A 20283-nucleotide genomic window follows, 5' to 3' on the forward strand; every position below is an offset into this window, starting at 1 on the left:
TTACCTAGTTGGGAAAAGACAACTGAACAGAGCTGAGTGAATTGGATTAGGGCTTCTTGAACTTTTTCCACTTGCAACTCCTTTCTGCCCAAGAAATGTTTACATGACCCCAGATAAATAAATAAAAAGATCTAAAATCCAAACATTTACTGAAAAGAAACCAGCATTTGCATGACTTCGTAAACGGGATGATTCTGCTTTTTGTGAAGTATGGCTGAAACATTTCAGAGGAGTCCACTGAAAACACCACACGTTGTTGCTAACAGATTTGTGTAAATGGATGGTGTTCAGAAACCTTTTATTGTTGCCAAAATTATTGAGCTAAGGAGATCCAATTTGGTGTCAGGAGCCACAGTTTTAAAAGCAGTGAAGGAAGCCTATTAACATGGGAAGTATTACCTCATATTCATTCTTGATCAATGGAAAGGCTGCTCCAACCTGTGGCTGAGATCTTCTGTCATAGACATAACGCACAATGGCTACCATATCCAACTCATCCAAAGCATGGATGAGGGAAGAAAGAGCAACTGCTGCAGCCTGTGAAAGGAGATGAAAAAGTATACACAAATAGCACTAATGTCTATCAATAACAGCATTCACAGGATCAAAAAGCCTTTGGAGTCTCTTTTTACCTTTTCAAAAGCAAAAACGAAATGCTGACAATGGTACAACCAGGTCACAACATCAAGAGATGTGTCCAAGCAGATCACTACCTTTAGGCCATATAGCGCATCACCATTTCAAAATTAAAAGGCTATAGATATAAAACTAAAGAACAACTAAAATGTGCAGTATTCTTTTTCTTGCCATGTTAAAAAGGTATAAGTTCCATAGACTCAGGGAGTAGTTTTCAGGTTTGGGCAAGCACACCGGGGCTGCACATCCTAGAAATATGGCTTTGAGGAAAGTGAAGGAGCTTAATGGTAAAGCTAAAGGGTAAAGCTTTCCCCTTGACATTAAGTCTAGTCGAATCTGACTCTGGGGGCTGGTGCTCATCTCCATTTCTAAGCCGAAGAGCCGGCATTATCCGTAGACACCTCCAAGGTCATGTAGCCGGCATGAGTGCATGAAGCATCATTACCTTCCTACCGGAACAATACTTATTAATCTACTCACATTTGCATGTTTTCAAACTGCTAAGCTGGCAGAAGCTGCAGCTAACAACGGAAGTGCATCTCATTCTGCAGATTCAAACTGCTGACCTTTCGGTCAGCAGGTTCCGCAGCCTAGAAGTTTAACCCGCTGTACCACCTATATCATGGGATCTCAGGATGATGTATAACAAAATCACTTCACCATATATAAAACAATTTGAGCCAGTAAAATAATATAAACAGGCTCATGAACTTAATGGACATTTCAAAAATAAAATACTATCTACACAAAATATAGCTATCTATATCAAAATGTTATTTTTTTTATTTAAAAGACAATTTCTTCCATTGATATTTTACTTTAATTGTATTTAAATTTCATCAATACAATTTTTTCCCGTCATTACTAAGATGAACGTCAAAGGCTGTGACCAAGGAGTTGCTCTGCAAACATTCTCCAGAAGAACATTCCCCAGTTGATGTAGCTGGGAATCCTTTCTTTTTGGAGAAGTAACACCAGAAAAATCTCTGGGACCTGCCACAGTCTTGTTTACGTAAAATGCTAGTGTCTGTTGCATAACAAGACAATGGAGGATGCTCTACTATCTACTATCTCCACTGTTGCGTCACTTCTGAGCTTTTTGAATGCCTGGGTGGGAAAAGGGGGGCTGAGGCCAAGGGCAGCAGGCCCTGACATGGCATTGGTGCTTTTCCTTACCACTGAATGACCACTGAGTTCCACAACTCCAGCTGATTCCTGAAACCATGGATAATTGCAAACACTATATATTGACTATACCTAGGCCAGAAAGGGGGGGGGGATTTTTGAAGCATGGGAAGGAATCATACTGCAATAATTTTTTTAAAAAATAAAAAAATATTTTAATTATTCTGTTTCAAATTTGTTAAATTGGTTTTACTGCACGCTGCCTGAAATCTCCATATAAAGGGTGCAATATAAATAACAAAATTTAAAAAAATCTATTTATTCTGGCATTTTACTCAGCCAGACCAACCCCCCTCCGCTTCCATGAAACACACAGTTCCTCTTGCAGGTTATCATTCTTTTTACTTGCTTTCTTTATACTCTTTTAAGAATGGGAAGTTTCAGCTTGTTCAAGTATCTTCTCCTTAAGCCAGCTTTTATAAAAAATTCAGTATTAGATTCAATTCACAGTCAGTTGGCCTCACCTCATCATCCTTTGCTGCGAAGACTTTCAGAACCTGATGCCCCATGTAGCGATGCCTCAGGACCTACAAATAAACATTGCCACAACTTGGTCTTACGCCAATGCCATTTTGAACTCTTTAAAATCACTGCCATCTAACATGCAAATTAAATTCCACACTGGAAAGATCAAATATAGCACTGCATTTATTCCTGTCTCTTTTCCTATAACTGCTCATGTTTCTACTCAATTGTTTAGGTTAATTTTTACAGTACTCAGATGTAAAATTATCCATTCCTCTCATCACTCAGTTACCTATCTCATACATTCTCTTTCATTTAGTAGCATTCACTGTGTTTCTCATTATCGCTCTCATCAAGCCTTCTCCCACGAGTTGAAGAAGAAAAAACTCACAACAGTTCATTGTGTATGGCTTTTGAAAACCTTTCAAGCTACTGTTAAAATGTAGTTACTATTTTATACCATGAAGAAATGGAATAAAAGAGGAGTGAGTGAGAAGTAAAGAGAAAGTGGAATTGCAAAGAGAGAGAGGAGAATGCCCCATCTACTTACAGCTCTGGCCCCACTACCATCAGATTACCCCTGAGGGAACATGGCACTAAATGGGTGCAAATGCATGTGCATCGTTCTATGTGATCTATAATTCTGTTTTTGGCTTGCTACCTAGAAGAGCAAGGACAATACTCAAAAGTAAGGCTCTGACAAATGACAATCTTACCAAGCAACCATGCACAACAGGCAAACCAAACTATTAATTTCACTTCATCTAAAATTCAACTCAGCTCGCATTTCCGAGTTATAGGCCATACCTGAGATGCTTTGCTGAACCCCAGGACAGCAAAACATTTCCCATCTGTTTTGTATTTCATCTGCTCCTCATCCACTTTAGAGAAAGGAATGATCTCACTCCCATAGCGAAACCCTGCAGAATGAGAAAATAACATATTTTCAAAGTATCCTATATACTCATGCACAAGTCTAGAAATGTTAGTCAAAAGGCAAACCCAAAAACTTTGGATTGACTTATCCATGGGTAAATGTGTGTAGGTAAACCTCATCAACAAAGGAACCAACCCTCTCTCTGACTAGACTTGTGAAAGGCAAGAACTTAGTCCATCTTGAGGGAACCTAAAAAAAGCACTGACCCCTTCTAGCTGGAGTCCCCAGATGTTTTTGGCCTTCAACTCCCAGAAATCCTAGCAGTTGATAAACTGGCTGGGATTTCTGGAAGTAGTACACTAAAAACATCTGGGGACATCAGGTTGAGAACCACTGTACTATTTCCACCATGGTGTAGCCTTCTGTCCTTCTTGGATGTCAGGACAGAAAATGGTATCAGCTGCCTACCCCCCCCCCCCAAGTCGGCATCTGGGTTTTTCCTTCTCTATGGAATGAACCTTGAATTTTTCATCAGTCACAGAAACATAAAGTTGGAAGAGACCACATGAGCCATCTAGTCCAACCCGCTGCCATGCAGGAAAAGCAAATTCAAAATATCCCACACAGATGGTCATCCAGCCTCTGTTTAAAAGCCTCTGAGGAATGGGTTTCCACAACACTTTGAGGCAGAGAGTTCCAATGCTGAGCAGTCATATCAGAATTCACAATGTTGGCTTCAAAACTTGTGTTGACTTACACAAGAGGTTGACTTATCCGTGAGCATATACGGCAATGTCTGGGGCCCTAATGTAGAAACTTTAGGGGGTTGTTGGTGGTAAGAAGGGACTAAACAGATCCTTCTATGTCCTAGACTAGCAGAGCCAAAAGGTGACTATACCCGAAACTACCGATCTCCAGCACCACAAAATCCTTGGACAACTATGACTGGGAGCTATGCTTTCGGCAGGAATCAAATTTGCAATTAAAGCCACATTGGCTCTTTCGTGCCTCCTTCTCCTTCCTTAGTTCTGTCCCATCAAGGATCCTTTCAACAGGATCAACAGAAGAGAATTTGGAATGTAGAGAACTATTTTTAGTTCCAATTAAGAGTACACCAATAGGAGCCACTTATAGTAAATCAATTGACCATTGATTCAACAAAGGAAACAATCCTTTCTCTAAATGGAGTTGCAAAGGGCAAAAGCTTACTCTGTTTTGAGGGAACCTAAAAGAAGTATTGACCCCTTCTACTCGGTCTACTTGAATTGGAACTAGCAATTGAATTTTGGCTCCAAACTACAACTTCCTGAAGTATCCTGGAGTCACACAAAAATCCTTGTTTGAGCTGTGATCCAAAGGACACTTGACTGTCTTGCAAGCAACCAGCCAAAGACACTTTAATTCACAAGGTGAATGCAGCTAGCCTAGAGGAATGAAAAGACCTGAGTGATAAAGAAACGAACTCCAGCAGATGTATTGTATATCACACTAGAGATCTTTGTGAAGTGTGAGGTACCACAGGATGTCCCAAGTAGCCATACATAGGAAAAATTAACAAACTTATATCTTATTTTATATATCTTTGTTTATATATTTTTACATTGGAAGAGTTTTACAGTGTGATGAGTATTTTGTAAATAAAGGTACATTTAGCTACATTTTCCAATTTTCCCTATATGTCTTCACCTACTTTCAGAACCCTTCACCTCCTTCACTTTCCTATCAATATATTGTTCCACCTCTTTCGATGTATTATGTTTCTTTACAAAATAAAAAAAATAATGAGAAAAAAAACAATTTTCCCTATGTGTGGCAACTTTTGGGATAAAGAAATAAATACTCTCTCAAATGGAGTTCCCTACTTCTGGAATCTAATAAATTAATCATGCAGTTTTCAGTCTTTTTATTGTTGTTCTGATAAACTTTTTGTCCATTTCAGAAAGCATACAGGGCCTGAAAGCATGCAGGGCCCATTTTCATTGTTCCACTGCTCTGATTGTATGTTCAAGTAACGCTACTTCTTCATTCCATATCTTGTGTTTTGTTATATTTCATTTTAATGCTTGTCCCAATAAATCAAATGCAAAAGCAGTCTTACTAAAGTTGCCAGACTCTCCTTCCTCCCTTTCTCAACCTGTGTTTTTCCTTTCTGATATTTTTTTTCAAACAGAAAATCAGTGATGTAACAAATCAGCAGGACATTCAAAGAAGCACTCTCTGAGGAGTTCACAGAACAAAATGTCTTGATAAAAGTACACCAATTTCCCACGAAACGGCAACAATGCTTTTACAAAGAAACTGTCCTGCTGAGCAGACACATGTTTTCTGTATTTTGCCATCTTTTTATTTTATTTATTTAAATTGTGAAGATTTAACTTCTATTTGGAATAATTCTGCTCAATCATTTCACAAAAATGTTCAGGTTAGCTTATAAGTAAACTTTGGAAAAAAAACCTTGTATTTTTTAAAAGCACTATCAATGTAAAAAGCATCACATTATATCACAGAAAGCTAGAATCAATGCAGCAGGGAAGATTATATGAAACAATATTTCAGCAGCAATTATTATAGTTTTTAAGCATTTAGGTGCATAACAAGTCTTGATTTATTCACTCACTGAAATAACACATTTTCAGGTACATCTACACTGGAGAATGAATACAGTTTAACATCACTTTAAATGGAGCCCCCTGTGGTACAATGGGTTAAACCCTTTTGCTGCCAGGACTGCTGACCAAAAGGTCAGTGGTTCGAATCCTGGGAGTGGGGTGAGCTCCCATCTGTCAGTTCCAGCTCCTCATGTGGGGACATGAGAGAAACATCCCACAGGATGGTAAAACATCTGGCCGTCCCCTAGGCAACATCCTTGCAGACGGTCAATTCGCTCACACCAGAAGCAACTTGCAGTTTCTCAAGTTACTCCTAACACGACAAAAACAAATAAACACACTTTAAGTGCATGGCTCAATGCTGTGGAATTCTGGAGTTGTAGTTTGGTGAAGCATCAGAACTTTTTAGTAGAGACCCTGTAAAACTACAATTCCACAGCCTTGGAAATTAAAGTGGTGTCAAACTGTATTTGTTCTTCAGCATAGATGCACACCCTTCCTGGTCTTATTTTCCAAAGCATGCTACAACATTCCTGACTACAGTGCTTTGACTGTATATTGCCACCTATAAACTTGTGCTATCTGCATCCCAAGAAACAGGAGTGGATGAAGAAGTTGGTTGCTACCACAAAAGTTTTTTAAGTCAAATTAAAGAAGCCTTTATAGTACAACATGAAAGCTACCCAAAAGAAAAGGAAACTGACTCTGAGTTGCCTAAGGAGACAAGTCTGGAGAAAATAAAGATCAGAAACAGCAGCACCCATTGGCCTCCAGCACCAATTAAACTGTAAATGTTAGGGCTTGGAAAAAGTATTTTTATGGATTACTTATAATGTCTGTAAGACTCCAGCCAGCAAGCCATTGGTGATGTTGCTAGAGGGATTCTAAGAGCTGCAGCCAAAGAAGTAACTACTCTAGGCGCCAGGCAACGGGTACAGAGGGGCACAGCAGAGCTCACATGGGTTGCTTTATACTGACTGTAGGATAATCCATGTCAATGCTCAGATTCTTCTGCGAGTGAAGACAATCAAGGGGAAAAATGGACTGAATTAAGGCTGAGTGAAACAAAGGGTGGAATGCTGCGCAGCAAAACTACACCTGGCAGAACAAAAGTGGATCAAAAAATTAAAAGAGTACATAAACAAATGCATATGATCAAACAATATTAAGATAATGGAATATTTTTCTACTGGCAAAAACTGGGGTTCAACTGAAAAGAAATATGGGTGGCATTATCTATATACAAAGACCTTACTCTGATCCAGTGATAAACCCTGGGTTGCTGTTGGGGAGTGAGACAGAACACGACCTTTTGATTTTCGCCTTCGCATGCACTAAGAGGCCGTGGTGGCATAGCAGGTTAAAATGCTGAGTTGCTGAACTTGCTGACCGAAAGGTCGGCGGTTCAAATCTGCGGGACAGGGTGAGCTTCCGTTGATAGCCCCAGCTTCTGCTAACCTAGCAATTTGAAAACGTGCAAATGTGAGTAGATAAATAGGTACCACTCCAGCAGGAAGATAACGGCACTCCATGCAGTCATGCTGGCTGCATGACCTAGGAGGCGTCTACAGACAATGCCGGCTCTTCGGCTTAGAAATGGAGATGAGCACCAACCCCCAGAGTCGGTCACGACTGGACTTAACGTCAGGGGAAACCTTTATCTTTACCTATCTACACTGTAGAATTAGTGCAGCTCGAAACTCCTTTAATTGCCATGGCTCAATGCTATGAAATACTGGAATTTATAGTTTGGTGAGGAAAGAGCAGAGAAGGCCAACGACCTTGTAAAACCACAACTCCCATGATTCCATAGCACTGAGCCGTGGGACTGCAAGTAGTGCCTAATTTTTACTAATCCTGCATTGCAGATGCACCCTCTGAAAAATCTAGAGCAGTGGTTCTCAACCTGTGGGTCCCCAGATGTTTTGGTCTTCAACTTGCAGAAATCCTAACAGCTGATAAACTGGCTAGGATTTCTGGGGATTGTAGACCAAAACACCTGGGGATCCACAGGTTGAGACCACTGACCTAGATTCCTGGAGAGGTGTTAGGTTAAAATTTTTTTTTTAATTTCGTCTTTTTCCATTTCTGTGTGTAAAGGACACAAGGAAGGAAGGTTCAGAGACATTTTCACGGCAGTCAACAATGGCCTCTCATTGTGTTTGAATCAAGTCAAAGAAAAGACCTCAAAGACAGGGGGGGGGGGGGAATCATTTCAAATGAAAACATACTAATTCTTGAACAAACTCACCCGAAGCTTTGGGAAAATTCAATGCATAAAGCACAAAAATCATACCTTGAATAACATCCTCCTTCTGAACCTCTGTTTCGTCATCATCATTTAAGCAATACACTGTTTCTTTTTGCAGATCATCTTTTTTTGACGTCTTGGCATCTACAACTATCCAGGATTTTTTCGTTTTCTCCTCAGTGAACTTGGTATCAAAATTTAAGAAAGAATTTCTTTAATCCCTTTAATTTTAATATGTATTTTAACTGCAACTTCCCTGTGTACCCACTTTCCTTTTCCAAATGGGAGTGGAAAATAATTGTCATTGTGCTGACAAAACTTACGCGATGACCAGAAATATCCTTTTCTTACTACCACTGTCAATCTCAATACTGATTTAACAGAAACATTCAGAACACATCTAGAATAAATAAATTATAGAATAAATTAAAAACCAATTAATGTTTTAGTTGTGCTGTGTTAATCAATGCTGTAAGCTGCCCAACGTGGCATGATATATTTTAAATAATTAAATAATGAAGGAATAAATATATAAACTTGCATTTACAATGAGTCAGTGTTTCTGTTTTTACAGGCATACATGCTGATACGTGTTCACTCATGCTATCTGCTGGGATAGAAGGGTGACAATACAACTGTAATAACTTACTGATTTATAAGCCACAATTTTTATGGAAAGCTTAGAACCAATTGTAAGCTGGCAGGGCCAAGGCATAGGTCTCCGTTCAACCTTCTTAAACATTGAAAGCTGCTCCAGACTCTCTCTAAGTAAGGAAAAAAACATATATATGGGGGGAAACTACATGGTAAGACACAGTAAATGGCTCCACAAATCACTGAAGTACAAATACAAACTCAAAACTCATTTTAAACAACTTAAATTGGAAAAAAATCTTTATTTTTATTCATTTCAAATTGATCACAGGATCAATAGACAAAACCTCAGAACACGAGGGTTTAAAGCAGTGGTTCTCAACCTATGGGTCTCCAGGTGTTTTTGCCTACAATTCCCAGAAATCGCAGCCAGTTTACTAGCTGTTAGGATTTCTGGGAGTTGAAGGCCAAAACATCTGGGGAACCACAGGTTGAGAACCAAGGACTACAAAGCAAGGACTACAGGTGCATATACACTATCAAATTAATGCAGTCTGATTCCACATTAACTGTCATGGCTCAATGCTATAGAATTCTGGGAGCTGCAGTTTGGTTAGGCACCAGGACCTTTGGTAGAAAAAGCCAAAGCTCAGGTAAAATTATAACTTTCAGGATTCCATAGCAATGAGACATGGCAGTTAAAAGTGGAGTCAAACTGCATTAATTCAACACTGCCAATGCACTCTATTAACACATCCAGCTACCAGTCACCAGGTGAGGTGCATTGGTGTGTGAATCATCTCTGTGACATTTGGGCTAACAACAACGCAGTTTTTGTTTTCTGAGGATTTAAAAATTCTGTTGAATTTCCACATTGGTGATTTGTGAGCTGTTGTACCAAACTGGTATTTAGGATGGAAAGTACTGACAGAACCCTAGAACATTATCATTATTATAGGAAGTGATTAATGTGAGTACAGTGTTCCCTCACTTATCGCGGGGGTTAGGTTCCAGGGCCACCCGCAATAAGTGAAAATCCGCGAAGTAGGGACACTATATTTATTTTAATATTTATACATTATTTTAGTAGTTATACACTATTTTAAGTCTTTATCAACCAGTCATGTGTTAATAAATCGCCTCCTTCTCCTCCTGTTGCAGCTTGGGCTCCTTTTCTGTCCCTTCGGCTTCTCCTTCTTCCCTTCCTTAGGCTGTAAATTGTAATTTTTAATGATTTATAATAGTCTTTTAGGGTTTATTGAAAAACCGCAAAACAGCGAATCCGTGAAAAGTGAACCGCGAAGTAGTGAGGGAACGCTAATTCAACAATGCTGTATCAGCAACAACAAAAACTGCATCTGGATATTCATGGTTACTCTCGTTCAGTCAATAGCATACATTCACTTGGGGATCTCATCTTAGTAAGAGCAATTGGGGGTGTAGAATTAATATAATCGGAACTCACCTTAATTGCCACAGCTCAATGCTATGGAATCATGGGAGTTGTAGTATTACAAGTTTTTTAGCCTTGGGTTGCTGTGAGTTTTTCAGGCTGTATGGCCATGTTCCAGAAGCATTCTCTCTTGGCATTTTGCCCACATCTATGGCATGCATCCTCAGACGTGGAAAGTCCAGGTTGGGAGAAAGAACTCTTGAATCACAACAAAGGATTCCTTCAGGCAGGAAGCAGACTGAAAGGCTATTCAATGCTAATCAAGATGGCCAATTGCAACAGTCACACGGTCTCCAAACAGACAAGAGTTCTTTCTCCCACCCTGAACATTCCACAGATATATAAACCCCACTTGACTAGTTTCCAAAAGACCTTACGCCTCTGAGGATGCATGCCATAGATGTCAGTGAAACGTTAGGAGAAGAAAGCTTCTGGAACATGGCCGTACAGCCCGGAAAGCTCACAGCAACCCAGTGATTCCTGCCATGAAAGTCTTCAACAACACATTCTTTAGCCTTCTCTGCCAGTGTACAGATGCCTCACCAAACTCCAACTCCCTGGATTCCACAGCACTGAAATAGCCTTGTGTGCTACTAGGGTAAACTATATTAGTCAGATTCAAAGTGTGCTTCCTTTCCTGTCTACTGCTTCTCTGATTCAAATTATATTATCTCTCATGGTTTTAAAATACATGGCAAGATGGATGCTGAACACCTGCCTTGTGAACTTTCACATCCTTACACTGAAATAAATTTCCACCATAAATTAAGGGGATGTCCTTTAAGCCAGAGAGGATGTTTGGATTTTATCTCGTCTTGCAAGTGAAGTAAACAGCAAAGCTTCTAATACAAGAAACAAAATGACATCAAGGTTACCTAAAAGTGTAAATCTCCTCCAGTCCATCTTCTTTGTCTAGTGAAACCATCAGTTTCCTCACCATTTTGAGGCCTTCTTTCTGCTGCTCTGATAGCCCTTTTCTTGGAAAAGAGTTTTGGGGCTTATGAGAATGAGCACGATCTGTCTTATCCCCGCTTCCACCTTCGTCATTCATTGGAAACGGCAAACTAAACAAGCAATTAAAAAACAGTTTCAATGTATGTTCTTCATTCACAAGGCAGAACAACAAATCAATTCAAATTATGGCTTCTATTTATTTCTTTTTTTAATAGGAAAGCATGTACACTGATGCCTGAAGTTCTCCTTTTGTTCTGATACACTTTCAAATGTCATTCTCAAGTCTTAGTAAGCAAACCCACATAGATGATGCTTATTTACTGCTGCACCATTAGTCACTGATGAGATGACTAGTTCTAGACAAGATCTTAAAAGGATGCAACTTTTTTTGGAGAATTTGTAAAGCTGACGTACTGTCCCCTGTAAAATCAGTCTAAATTAAAAGTTTAGCACAGCGCATCAGAATCACCTCCTCCTTTGTTGTAACTCATGGATCAACAAGCAGGGCCCAAGCTATATTTAACAAGAAATGCATGTCTTAAAAGAAACAGCAGTCAACAGAGAGATGTACACAAACCTGATGAATGCTCTGGAGCAGTGGTTCTCAACCTGTGGGTCCCCAGATGCTTTGCCCTTCAACTCCCAGAAATCCCAACAGCTGGTAAACTGGCTGGGATTTCTGGGAGTTGTAGGCCAAAACACCCGGGGACCCATAGGTTGAGAACCACTGCTCTGGAGTATTCAGGAAATAAAAAAGGGCTAAATGCTCATTCCCTTTCTCTTAGGATTGTATTCCCAGTGCAAATCTATTCTCTATGCTCAGAAGCAATTTATCCCATAAGTGAGGAAGCCAACATAAGCTTCTCCTTGGCCATACATTTTATGCAGTTACCTGAAGCTTGGATCATTCCAAACTTTTGATCATATTGGCAAGCAATGTGATCAAAAGTTTGGAAACCAAGACCTATGAGGAATGGCTGAGAGAGCTGTGTATGTTTAGCTTGGAGAAAAGAAGGCTGAGAGAGGACATGATAGCCTTGTTCAAATATTCAAAAGGATGTCACATAGAGGAGGCAAACTTGTTTTCTGCTACTCTGGAAACTAGGACATGGAGCAATGGATGCAAATTGCAGGAAAAGAGATTCATCCTAAACATTGGGAGGAGCTTCCTGATGGTAAGAGTTGTTTTGCAACAGAATGTGCCGCCTTAGAGTGTGGTGGAGACACCTTCTCTGGAAGTTTTTAAAGCAGAGGCTGAATGGCCATCTGTTGAGGGTGCTTTGATTGTGTTTCTGCATGGCAGGGATTTAGATTGGATGGCCCTTGGGGTCTCTTTCTACTCTATGATTCTATGAGATAAGGTCCACTGAAAATGATGGTACTTGCTTCTGAGTACACCATGCAGTGGTAGATTTTTAACCCATCTAAACTATCACAGTGTGTGAAATGGGATAGCGAGGTGCAGTGAATATACTGACTCACCCCATTCTGAAGACACAAGCACCGTGCAGTGGCATCTTAATGACCAGCACATTTGATATAACATGAGATATCAGAGACCTATCTCAGTCTTAGAAGTACCACAGTAATCCTTCTTGGACAACTTAGGTGCTCCCCTAACTACTATTTTTCATAGACTCTGTCAACTTCGATGCATCCATTATCATTTTTCCTAATGGTAGATTGCTGATAGCAAGCAAAGCCAGATGTTTTATTTCTCTGCATAATTTACATCAGTTGGAAAATTGGATGTACTGTAGTTATTACTGCTTTTTCACCTATGCAGACTGCAAGCAGCAGTGCCTAATCAAAAACATTTGGAGCCCCCGGTAGTGCAATGTGTTAAACCCTTGCACTGGCAGAACAGCTGACCAAAAGGTCAGTGGTTCAAATCCAGGGAGCGGGGTGAGCTCCCGTCGATCAGCTCTAGCTTCCCATGCGGGGCATGAAAGAAGCCTCCAACAGAATGGCAAAACATCAAACATCCATGCATCCCCTGGGCAATGCCCTTGCATGTGCCGAGTTCTCTCACACCGGAAGCGACTTGCAGTTTCTCAAGTTACTCCTGACACGGAGAAAAATATCAAAAACATTTAAAAAATACCATCCACACTACACTACACACTACAGAGCAGAAGAATTTTCAGTTTTGAGAACAACCTGAAGTAGAAATCAGACTGCATACTCACAAAAATTGAAGCGAGATCCCAGTTTTCTTCAAGTTAGCAATGATAACATCCAGTTGATCCTCACTGAAGGGACTGCCAAGGTCAGTAAAAACCTCAATGTGTAGCTTCTCGTATTTTTTCCCTCTTAAAGGAAGAAAAACAACATTCAGCTCATGAGAAAAAAACAGCTCTTTAAAAATATAGGCTTAGATATTTAATCATACATATTTAACAAAAGTCCACAGTCAATGTATAATATGTATTGCCTAACTGAAATATGATACACTAGCTGTGCCCGGCCACGCGTTGCTGTGGCGAAGTCTGGTGGTATGGGAAATAAAGTACAGTAGACTCACTTATCCAAGCTAAACGGGCCGGCAGAAGCTTGGATAAGCGAATAACTTGGATAATAAGGAGGGATTAAGGAAAAGCCTATTAAACATCAAATTAGGTTATGATTTTACAAATTAAGCACCAAAACATCATGTTAGACAACAAATTTGACAGAAAAAGTAGTTCAATATGCAATATTGTTATGTTGTAATTACTGTATTTACGAATTTAGCTCCAAAATATCACAATATATTGAAAACATTGACAATAAAAATGGCTTGGATTATCCAGAGGCTTGGATAAGCGAGGCTTGGATAAGTGAGACTCTACTGTATTGAGGAATTGGTGGTAAGGTAAAGGGTAAAGGTTTTCCCCTGACGTTAAGTCCAGTCGTGTCCGACTCTGGGGGTTGGTGCTCATCTCCATTTCTAAGCCGAAGAGCCGGCTTTGTCCGTAGACTCCTCCAAGGTCATGTGGGATGACTGCATGGAGTGGTGTTACCTTCCCGCCGGAGCAGTACCTATTGATGCACTCACATTTGCATGTTTTCGAACTTCTGGGTTGGCAGAAGCTGGGGCTAACAGTGGGGGCTCTCTCCGCTCCCCCAATTCAAACTTGCGGCCTTTCGGTCCAGAAGTTCAGCAGCTCAGCGCTTTAACACGCTGCGCCATCAGGGGATATTATTTCCTAAAGGTTGTGAATATACAATATTTCTGATTGGTTTTTTTTTGTCTGTTGGAGGCAAGTATGAATGTTGCAATTAGGAAAAATGATTAGGATGTAATGGTCTTGCAGCTTTAAAGCCTGGCTGTTTCCTCCCCGAGTAAATTTTTTGTTGGGAGGTGTTAGCTGGCCCTGATTGTTTCCTGTCTGGAATTCCCTTGTTTTCAGAGTGGTGTTCTCTGCGATATTTTATGTGCTTCTACTGTCTGTGGCCCTGAGAAAACAGAGAATTTGCCAAACTTTGATGATGGGAATATTTTGTTGGGAGGTGTTAGCTGGCCCTGATTGTTTCCTGTGTGGAATTCCCCTGTTTTCAGAGTGTTGTTCTTTATTTAGTGTTCTGATTTTAGAGATTGTATTGTTCTGTTTTATTATACCACATTAATTTTTATATATTCTGATTTTAGTGTTTTTGAATACTTGGAACCAGACTGTATTCTTTTTCACGGTTGACCACAACACAATAATAATAATAATAATAATAATAATAATAATAATAATGATAGTAATAGTAGACTTTGGTAATACACAGTGCTTCACTCCTTTCTCAGCTTCCTTTCTGGAAGAATCCTTTCTTGGGAGGTGTTAGCTGGCCCTGATTGTTTGTGGAATTTCCAATTTTCTTGCTTTCAGACTGTTGGTCTTTATTTACTGTCCTGGTTTTAGAGATTATATTGTTCTGCATTATTCTACCCCAGTAATTATTTCATATTAAAGTAGAATCTCACTTATCCAACATTCGCTTATACAATGTTCTGGATTATCCAACGCAGTCTGCCTTTTAGTAGTCAATGTTTTTGTAGTCAGTGTTTTAAATTCATTGTGATATTTTGGTGGTAAATTTGTAAATACAGTAATTACAACATCACATTACTGCACATGGAACTACTTTTTCTGTCAAATTTGTTGTATAACATGATGTTTTGATGCTTAATTTGTATAATGATTACCTAATTTGATGTTCAATTGGCTTTTTCTGAATCCCTTCTTATTATCCAACATTTTCACTTATCCAACGTTCTGCCGGCCTGTTTATGTTGGATAAGTGAGACTGTACTGTATATTTATAATCTTATATTATCTGCTTAGAACTGGATTATATGAGGCCCCTTCTTCACAGCTGTATAAAATGCACACTGAAGTGGATTATATGGTAGTGTGGACTCAAGATAATCCAGTGAAAAGCAGATAATATAATATTATAAATGGGTTATATAGCTGTGTGGAAGGGCCTTGAGTTTACACTGCCATATAATAAAATTTGATAATCTGTATTTTATAGGCAGTGTGGAAGAGGCCTAACTCTGCCTGTCCCCTGGGCTGAGTAGGTTGCTAGGAGACCAAGTGGGCAGAGCTTAGCCTTCTAAATGGCAGCAATTGGATAAAAACAATTATTCCTTTCCCTCTAATTAGGACTTTATTTTTCTTTTCTTTTTGTTGTATCAACCTAGAGGCATGGATGATGGGTTGTGTTGTCAAATTTCGAGGTTGGGGGGCCTGTAGTTTTGTTGTTTTGTTGGTCACCAGGATTCCATCACGCTTTTATATATATAGATGGTGTAGTAAAATTGTGTCCTTTATTTGGATGAAATGCTTCCCCATAAACTGAAAATCTAGGATTGCCAGGGGAAATTAAAGTGGAAACATAGTGCTAGAATTCTGTAGTGTGAATGGGTCCAGGGCCAAGACTGACATAGAGTCAGCACAGGTGGCATATACTGTTCAGTTGGGAAATTTGTGAACATCTAATAGAAGAGAGAGGGAACATAAGTAAAGTGATGAGGAAAGCGTTCAGGGAATATTCTTAAACTACATTTAAACCAAGTGGCTAAGCTTGAAACACAAAGCTAGCTTACATATTTAATGTTTGAATTTCTGTCACTCAAGAAATCTTCATAAAAACAGTTAAGTAGCTAGTGTCAAACAACAAACAAACAAACAAAAACAGAACACAATGAAAAGGAAAGATCAGAAATTGTGTATTATCCTTGCTGGATAAAGTTAAAGGTTTTCCCCTGACACTAAGTCTAGTCGTGTCCAACTCTGAGGGTTGGTGTTCATCTCCATTTCTAAACTGAAGAGCCAGCAATGTCCATAAACACCTACAAGGTCATGTGGCCAGCATGATTGCATGGAGTGCCATTACCTTCTCGCTGGAGAAGATCTACTCACATTAGCATGCTTTTGGAATGCTAGGTTGGCAGAAGCTGAGGCTAACAGCAAGAGCTCACCCCATTCCCTGGATTCGAACCACTGACCAGCAGCTCAGCGGTTTAACCCACTGTGTCACCACGGGCTCTATATTATCCTTGTTACCCTTCAAGGACAGGAAAGTGTATTGTTGATCTGATTATTTTCTGAATCTTGGTAGTTAAAAGTACTGCCATGGCCTCCTTTTAACTAACAAACCTTCCCTCGCCTATTTATTAACCTATGTAAGACATGGGGAATTTTGATTTTCATTATAAGCATGTTACCACTTGTGGCCAGCATCCTTCAACACATCTTTATTATCTGTCTTTTTTAAGGTGTTCCTATTACATAGTGTCACAGCAGAATAATAATTTAAAAAGTGTCTTGTCATACTATGTTTCTGCACTGAAAAGCAAGTCAGTCCTATTTTCAAAATACAGAAAAGGCAGCCATGTGCTGAAATACTTACACTGTCTCTCTTTGAAGCAAGTCCATACTCACAATGAGAGCATCGAGAACTAAGCACATTAAGGAAAGACAATGAAATAAGAAGATCATGATCTGATATATTTTTGGCATCATTACATCACTATGTTATTAGTGCAGCAGTCCTATAGGCAGAGTAGTAATAATTAGCAATTGTCTAAACATGCTGTGGCAAGGAAAGACAGACCAAACCTACAAGATACTTGCTGAAATACAAACATCAGATTCCTGAATAAATGCAAATAACAAAATGTCATTCTTAGGGGATGAAAAAAATTCTACAGGACAATACATTACATGAACAATTATAACAAGACACTGCAAAATTCTCTCCAGGAAACTGCTAAACCATTTCATCAGAATTCCATATAGCAAACAAGAATGAAATCTCAATTCTGAAAACTCGCATACAAAACTATCTCGCTACTCAAGTAAACACTGAACAAAATTTCTCAACAACGACCCCCACCACCCCCTAAAAATATTTATAAGATGTAATCTGCTTTTTTGAAGAAAAAGGAAGGGGGCTAGCACTGAAATCCCTATTATCAGGAGTCTTGATATACAGGCTCAGATTTCAGACCATAAGTAATCAAGGCTCAAAGTTATGTGAGGGACACAATGATCTCCTGTGAAAAATACAATCAACACTCAAGCTCTCAGAGAACACTATCCAAGCCACTTTGGATATGACACCACTATGTACCAACATCCCGCACATGCCATCAAGTATACAGGCATACTCCAGTTAACAAAGCTTCTGACAATGAAATTCCTCTTTACAAAGTCTTTTTGGAGGCCTTTTTACTTGCTCCTTGTCCTTTCTAGCTGAAAGCATTTGTTTTTAAAAAGCATTAGGTACTATGAAGCTGGTGACAGAGGGCTGAACTAAGGTATACTTCAGTGTTAGGATGCAGCAGAGCATCTGCTGTAAACGAGGCAAGAAAGCTTGACCTGGAAAAGAATGGTATTCTCTTTTAGCCAATCCTATTGTACTTGTGAGCAAGGTAAACAGCAGTTTCTTCCTGAATCCCTTACTGAGCATGTGTGAACAGCAAACCAAAGAGAAAAGGTACGAGCAGATAAGTCTACCTCAAGAATTACTGCCCGCACATTTCTAAAAAGCATAGGTCTATAGCTTTTGCCACCAGAATTGAAGTCATACAAGTGGAAGCTGGTAAAAGGGAGGGGGGACCATTCTGGAGGTCTTTCAGTGTTCTCTAGAAGGTTCAAGATATTTTTGTTCATTTATGCAAAGTTTATCTGACCTGGCTGCTTCATTTCACAACATTTTGTTAATTCTAAATTAATTCTAAAATTTTGCTGAAACATGTGGAACTGCTCATTTTTTTGTGTGCTGTAGGATAGGCATGGGCGAATTCCTTGGAATACTCGTAAATCGGAATAAATGTGTATCTATTTTGGGTTCAGAACAGGGTTCCGAGGTGGTTTGACGCTTCAGAATTAACTTTACAATTCGAAGCGCTGGAGCCTATTTATTTAATGGCCTTGGAATACCTTCAAATATATGAGAAAATGTTTTTAATTCAACCAAACTTTGTTTGCAGGGAGGAGCAGCCTAGCCTGGGCTTGCCTCCTTGCCCAATCTGTGCTGATTATTATAATACAGTAGTCTTGGCAAAAAGGGAAGAGCTTTTTCTCTCCTGGCTAGCATCAGGCTTAATAACAGCCCCATAGAAAGAAACCCAAGCCCTGAGTGTTTTCTCTCCTGGCTAGCATTGGGTTTAATAACAGCCCCATAGAAAGAAACGCAAGCCCAGAGCGTTTTCTCTTCTGGCTAACATCGGGCTTAATAACAGCCTCATATAAAGAAACCAAGCCCTGAGCATTTTCTCTCCTGGCTAACATCGGGCTTAATAACAGTCCCATAGAAACCCCAGTGCTGGAAGAGTTTTCCCTCCTGGCTAGCACTGGGCCATTTTGAGACAGCATGGTGTAGTAGTGTACTTTGAGAGTTGGAATACGATTATGGCTTGATTCCCCACTCAGCCATGGAAACCCACTGGGTGATCTTGGGCAACTCACAAACTCTCAGCCCCAGAAAACCAAATGAAACAAGAAATAACACTTTCAAACCAGGAACAGATTTCCTTATTCAGAGGCTGATGGCCATCTGTCAGGAGTAATTTGATGGTGTGCTATGATTTCTGTTCCTGGTTGATAAATTTCATTTCCTAATTGGTTCTGTCATAAAAACATGGCAAAACTTTATTACACTGCCAAAACCTTGTCTTTGCGCAAGGGACATAGTCCTATAAAAACAGCACATTATAGTTTGTTGAGTCTCTCTCCACCAATTTAACAAAGTTTCAGCCACAAAAACAAAGTTTCTGAAGTAGTACAACGACTTTTAAAGTAAAGACAACCTAATGAAACACTTTCAAACCAGGAACAGATTTTTGTTATTATTTAAAATGCTTTTTTATAAAAACTTTGAAAATTTGCCAAAAATCTGAGGATAAGTCAAACGTTCTTAGATTTGATAAGCTAACAGTGGTAAATGTGTTCTACCACTGTAGCAAGTTGCATTAGGATAGCTCAAAAATGAGGGAGAGAAAAGCCCCTCAAGTTTCCCCATTGACAATAATGTTTTCCTTCATGTGCATGTTCATCTGCCATTAATGAGGTACATACGAAGATTCGGAAGTTCAGAAAGTTTTGAACTTTTTGCCTTCAAAATTCGGAAATAACTTTAGAAATGAAGCGCCAGCACCCCCTACTTTCAAAGAGAGTTTAGAACCATTTTTCCTGGATCGCACATGCCTATCTACCCCTATTCTTTCTGTGTTATATCTGCCTCTGGTATATTTTCAGTTTACAGTTTGTTAACTGAGGTGCTGTTCTACATATTTTTCTGACGAGGGCTACAGCACACTTATCCACTAAACTGTTTCTACATTCTCTCATAACCACAGAAATAATTGTACTTTCAAATAAATGGCACTGCTATGGGCAGGCACATGCTAGCAGAAAATACAAACATATTTATAGTTAACCAGGAACAATGTTTCCTTATCTCCTTCATACAGAAACCTTTCCTCCACAATGACAGCACCCATACCCTTTAATTTCATGAAAAGAAACCACTTGAGAAGTTCCACCAGAATTTCAATGACTTTCATATCAAGGTACAACTGGAATAATCCACACAACACAGCTTTAGTACAGCTGTTTAATCACCAACTGTAATAAATCTTACCAATCGAAAGGCTGGCAGTTCAAAGCATGGGTCGGGATGAGTGCCCAACCTTCGGCCCTGCTCACTGCCCACTTAAGCAGTTCAAAAACAGCTGTGAGTAGATAAATTAGGTACCACTTAAACGGGGAGGTATTTT

The 20283-nt window shown here is 39.5% G+C and overlaps 1 protein-coding gene across 3 annotated transcripts in view; it reads right to left on the bottom strand.

Moving 5' to 3' along the window:
* The window catches only part of xrcc5 (X-ray repair cross complementing 5), a 77285-nt gene that overhangs the window by 50186 nt on the left and 6816 nt on the right, over positions 1–20283 (bottom strand). For all 3 annotated transcript variants that reach the window (XM_008118791.2, XM_008118790.3, XM_062967337.1), the window contains exons 4-11: positions 16911–16959; positions 13214–13336; positions 10946–11134; positions 8673–8787; positions 8069–8207; positions 3094–3206; positions 2286–2348; positions 400–537 (exon numbers count right to left, since the gene is read on the bottom strand). In XM_008118791.2, the coding sequence (XP_008116998.2) occupies positions 400–537; positions 2286–2348; positions 3094–3206; positions 8069–8207; positions 8673–8787; positions 10946–11134; positions 13214–13336; positions 16911–16959 (929 nt within the window). The remainder of the gene's footprint in view (positions 1–399; positions 538–2285; positions 2349–3093; positions 3207–8068; positions 8208–8672; positions 8788–10945; positions 11135–13213; positions 13337–16910; positions 16960–20283) is intronic.

The sequence above is a fragment of the Anolis carolinensis genome, chromosome 1, assembly GCF_035594765.1.
Source record: "Anolis carolinensis isolate JA03-04 chromosome 1, rAnoCar3.1.pri, whole genome shotgun sequence".
Classification (NCBI taxonomy): domain Eukaryota; kingdom Metazoa; phylum Chordata; class Lepidosauria; order Squamata; family Dactyloidae; genus Anolis; species Anolis carolinensis.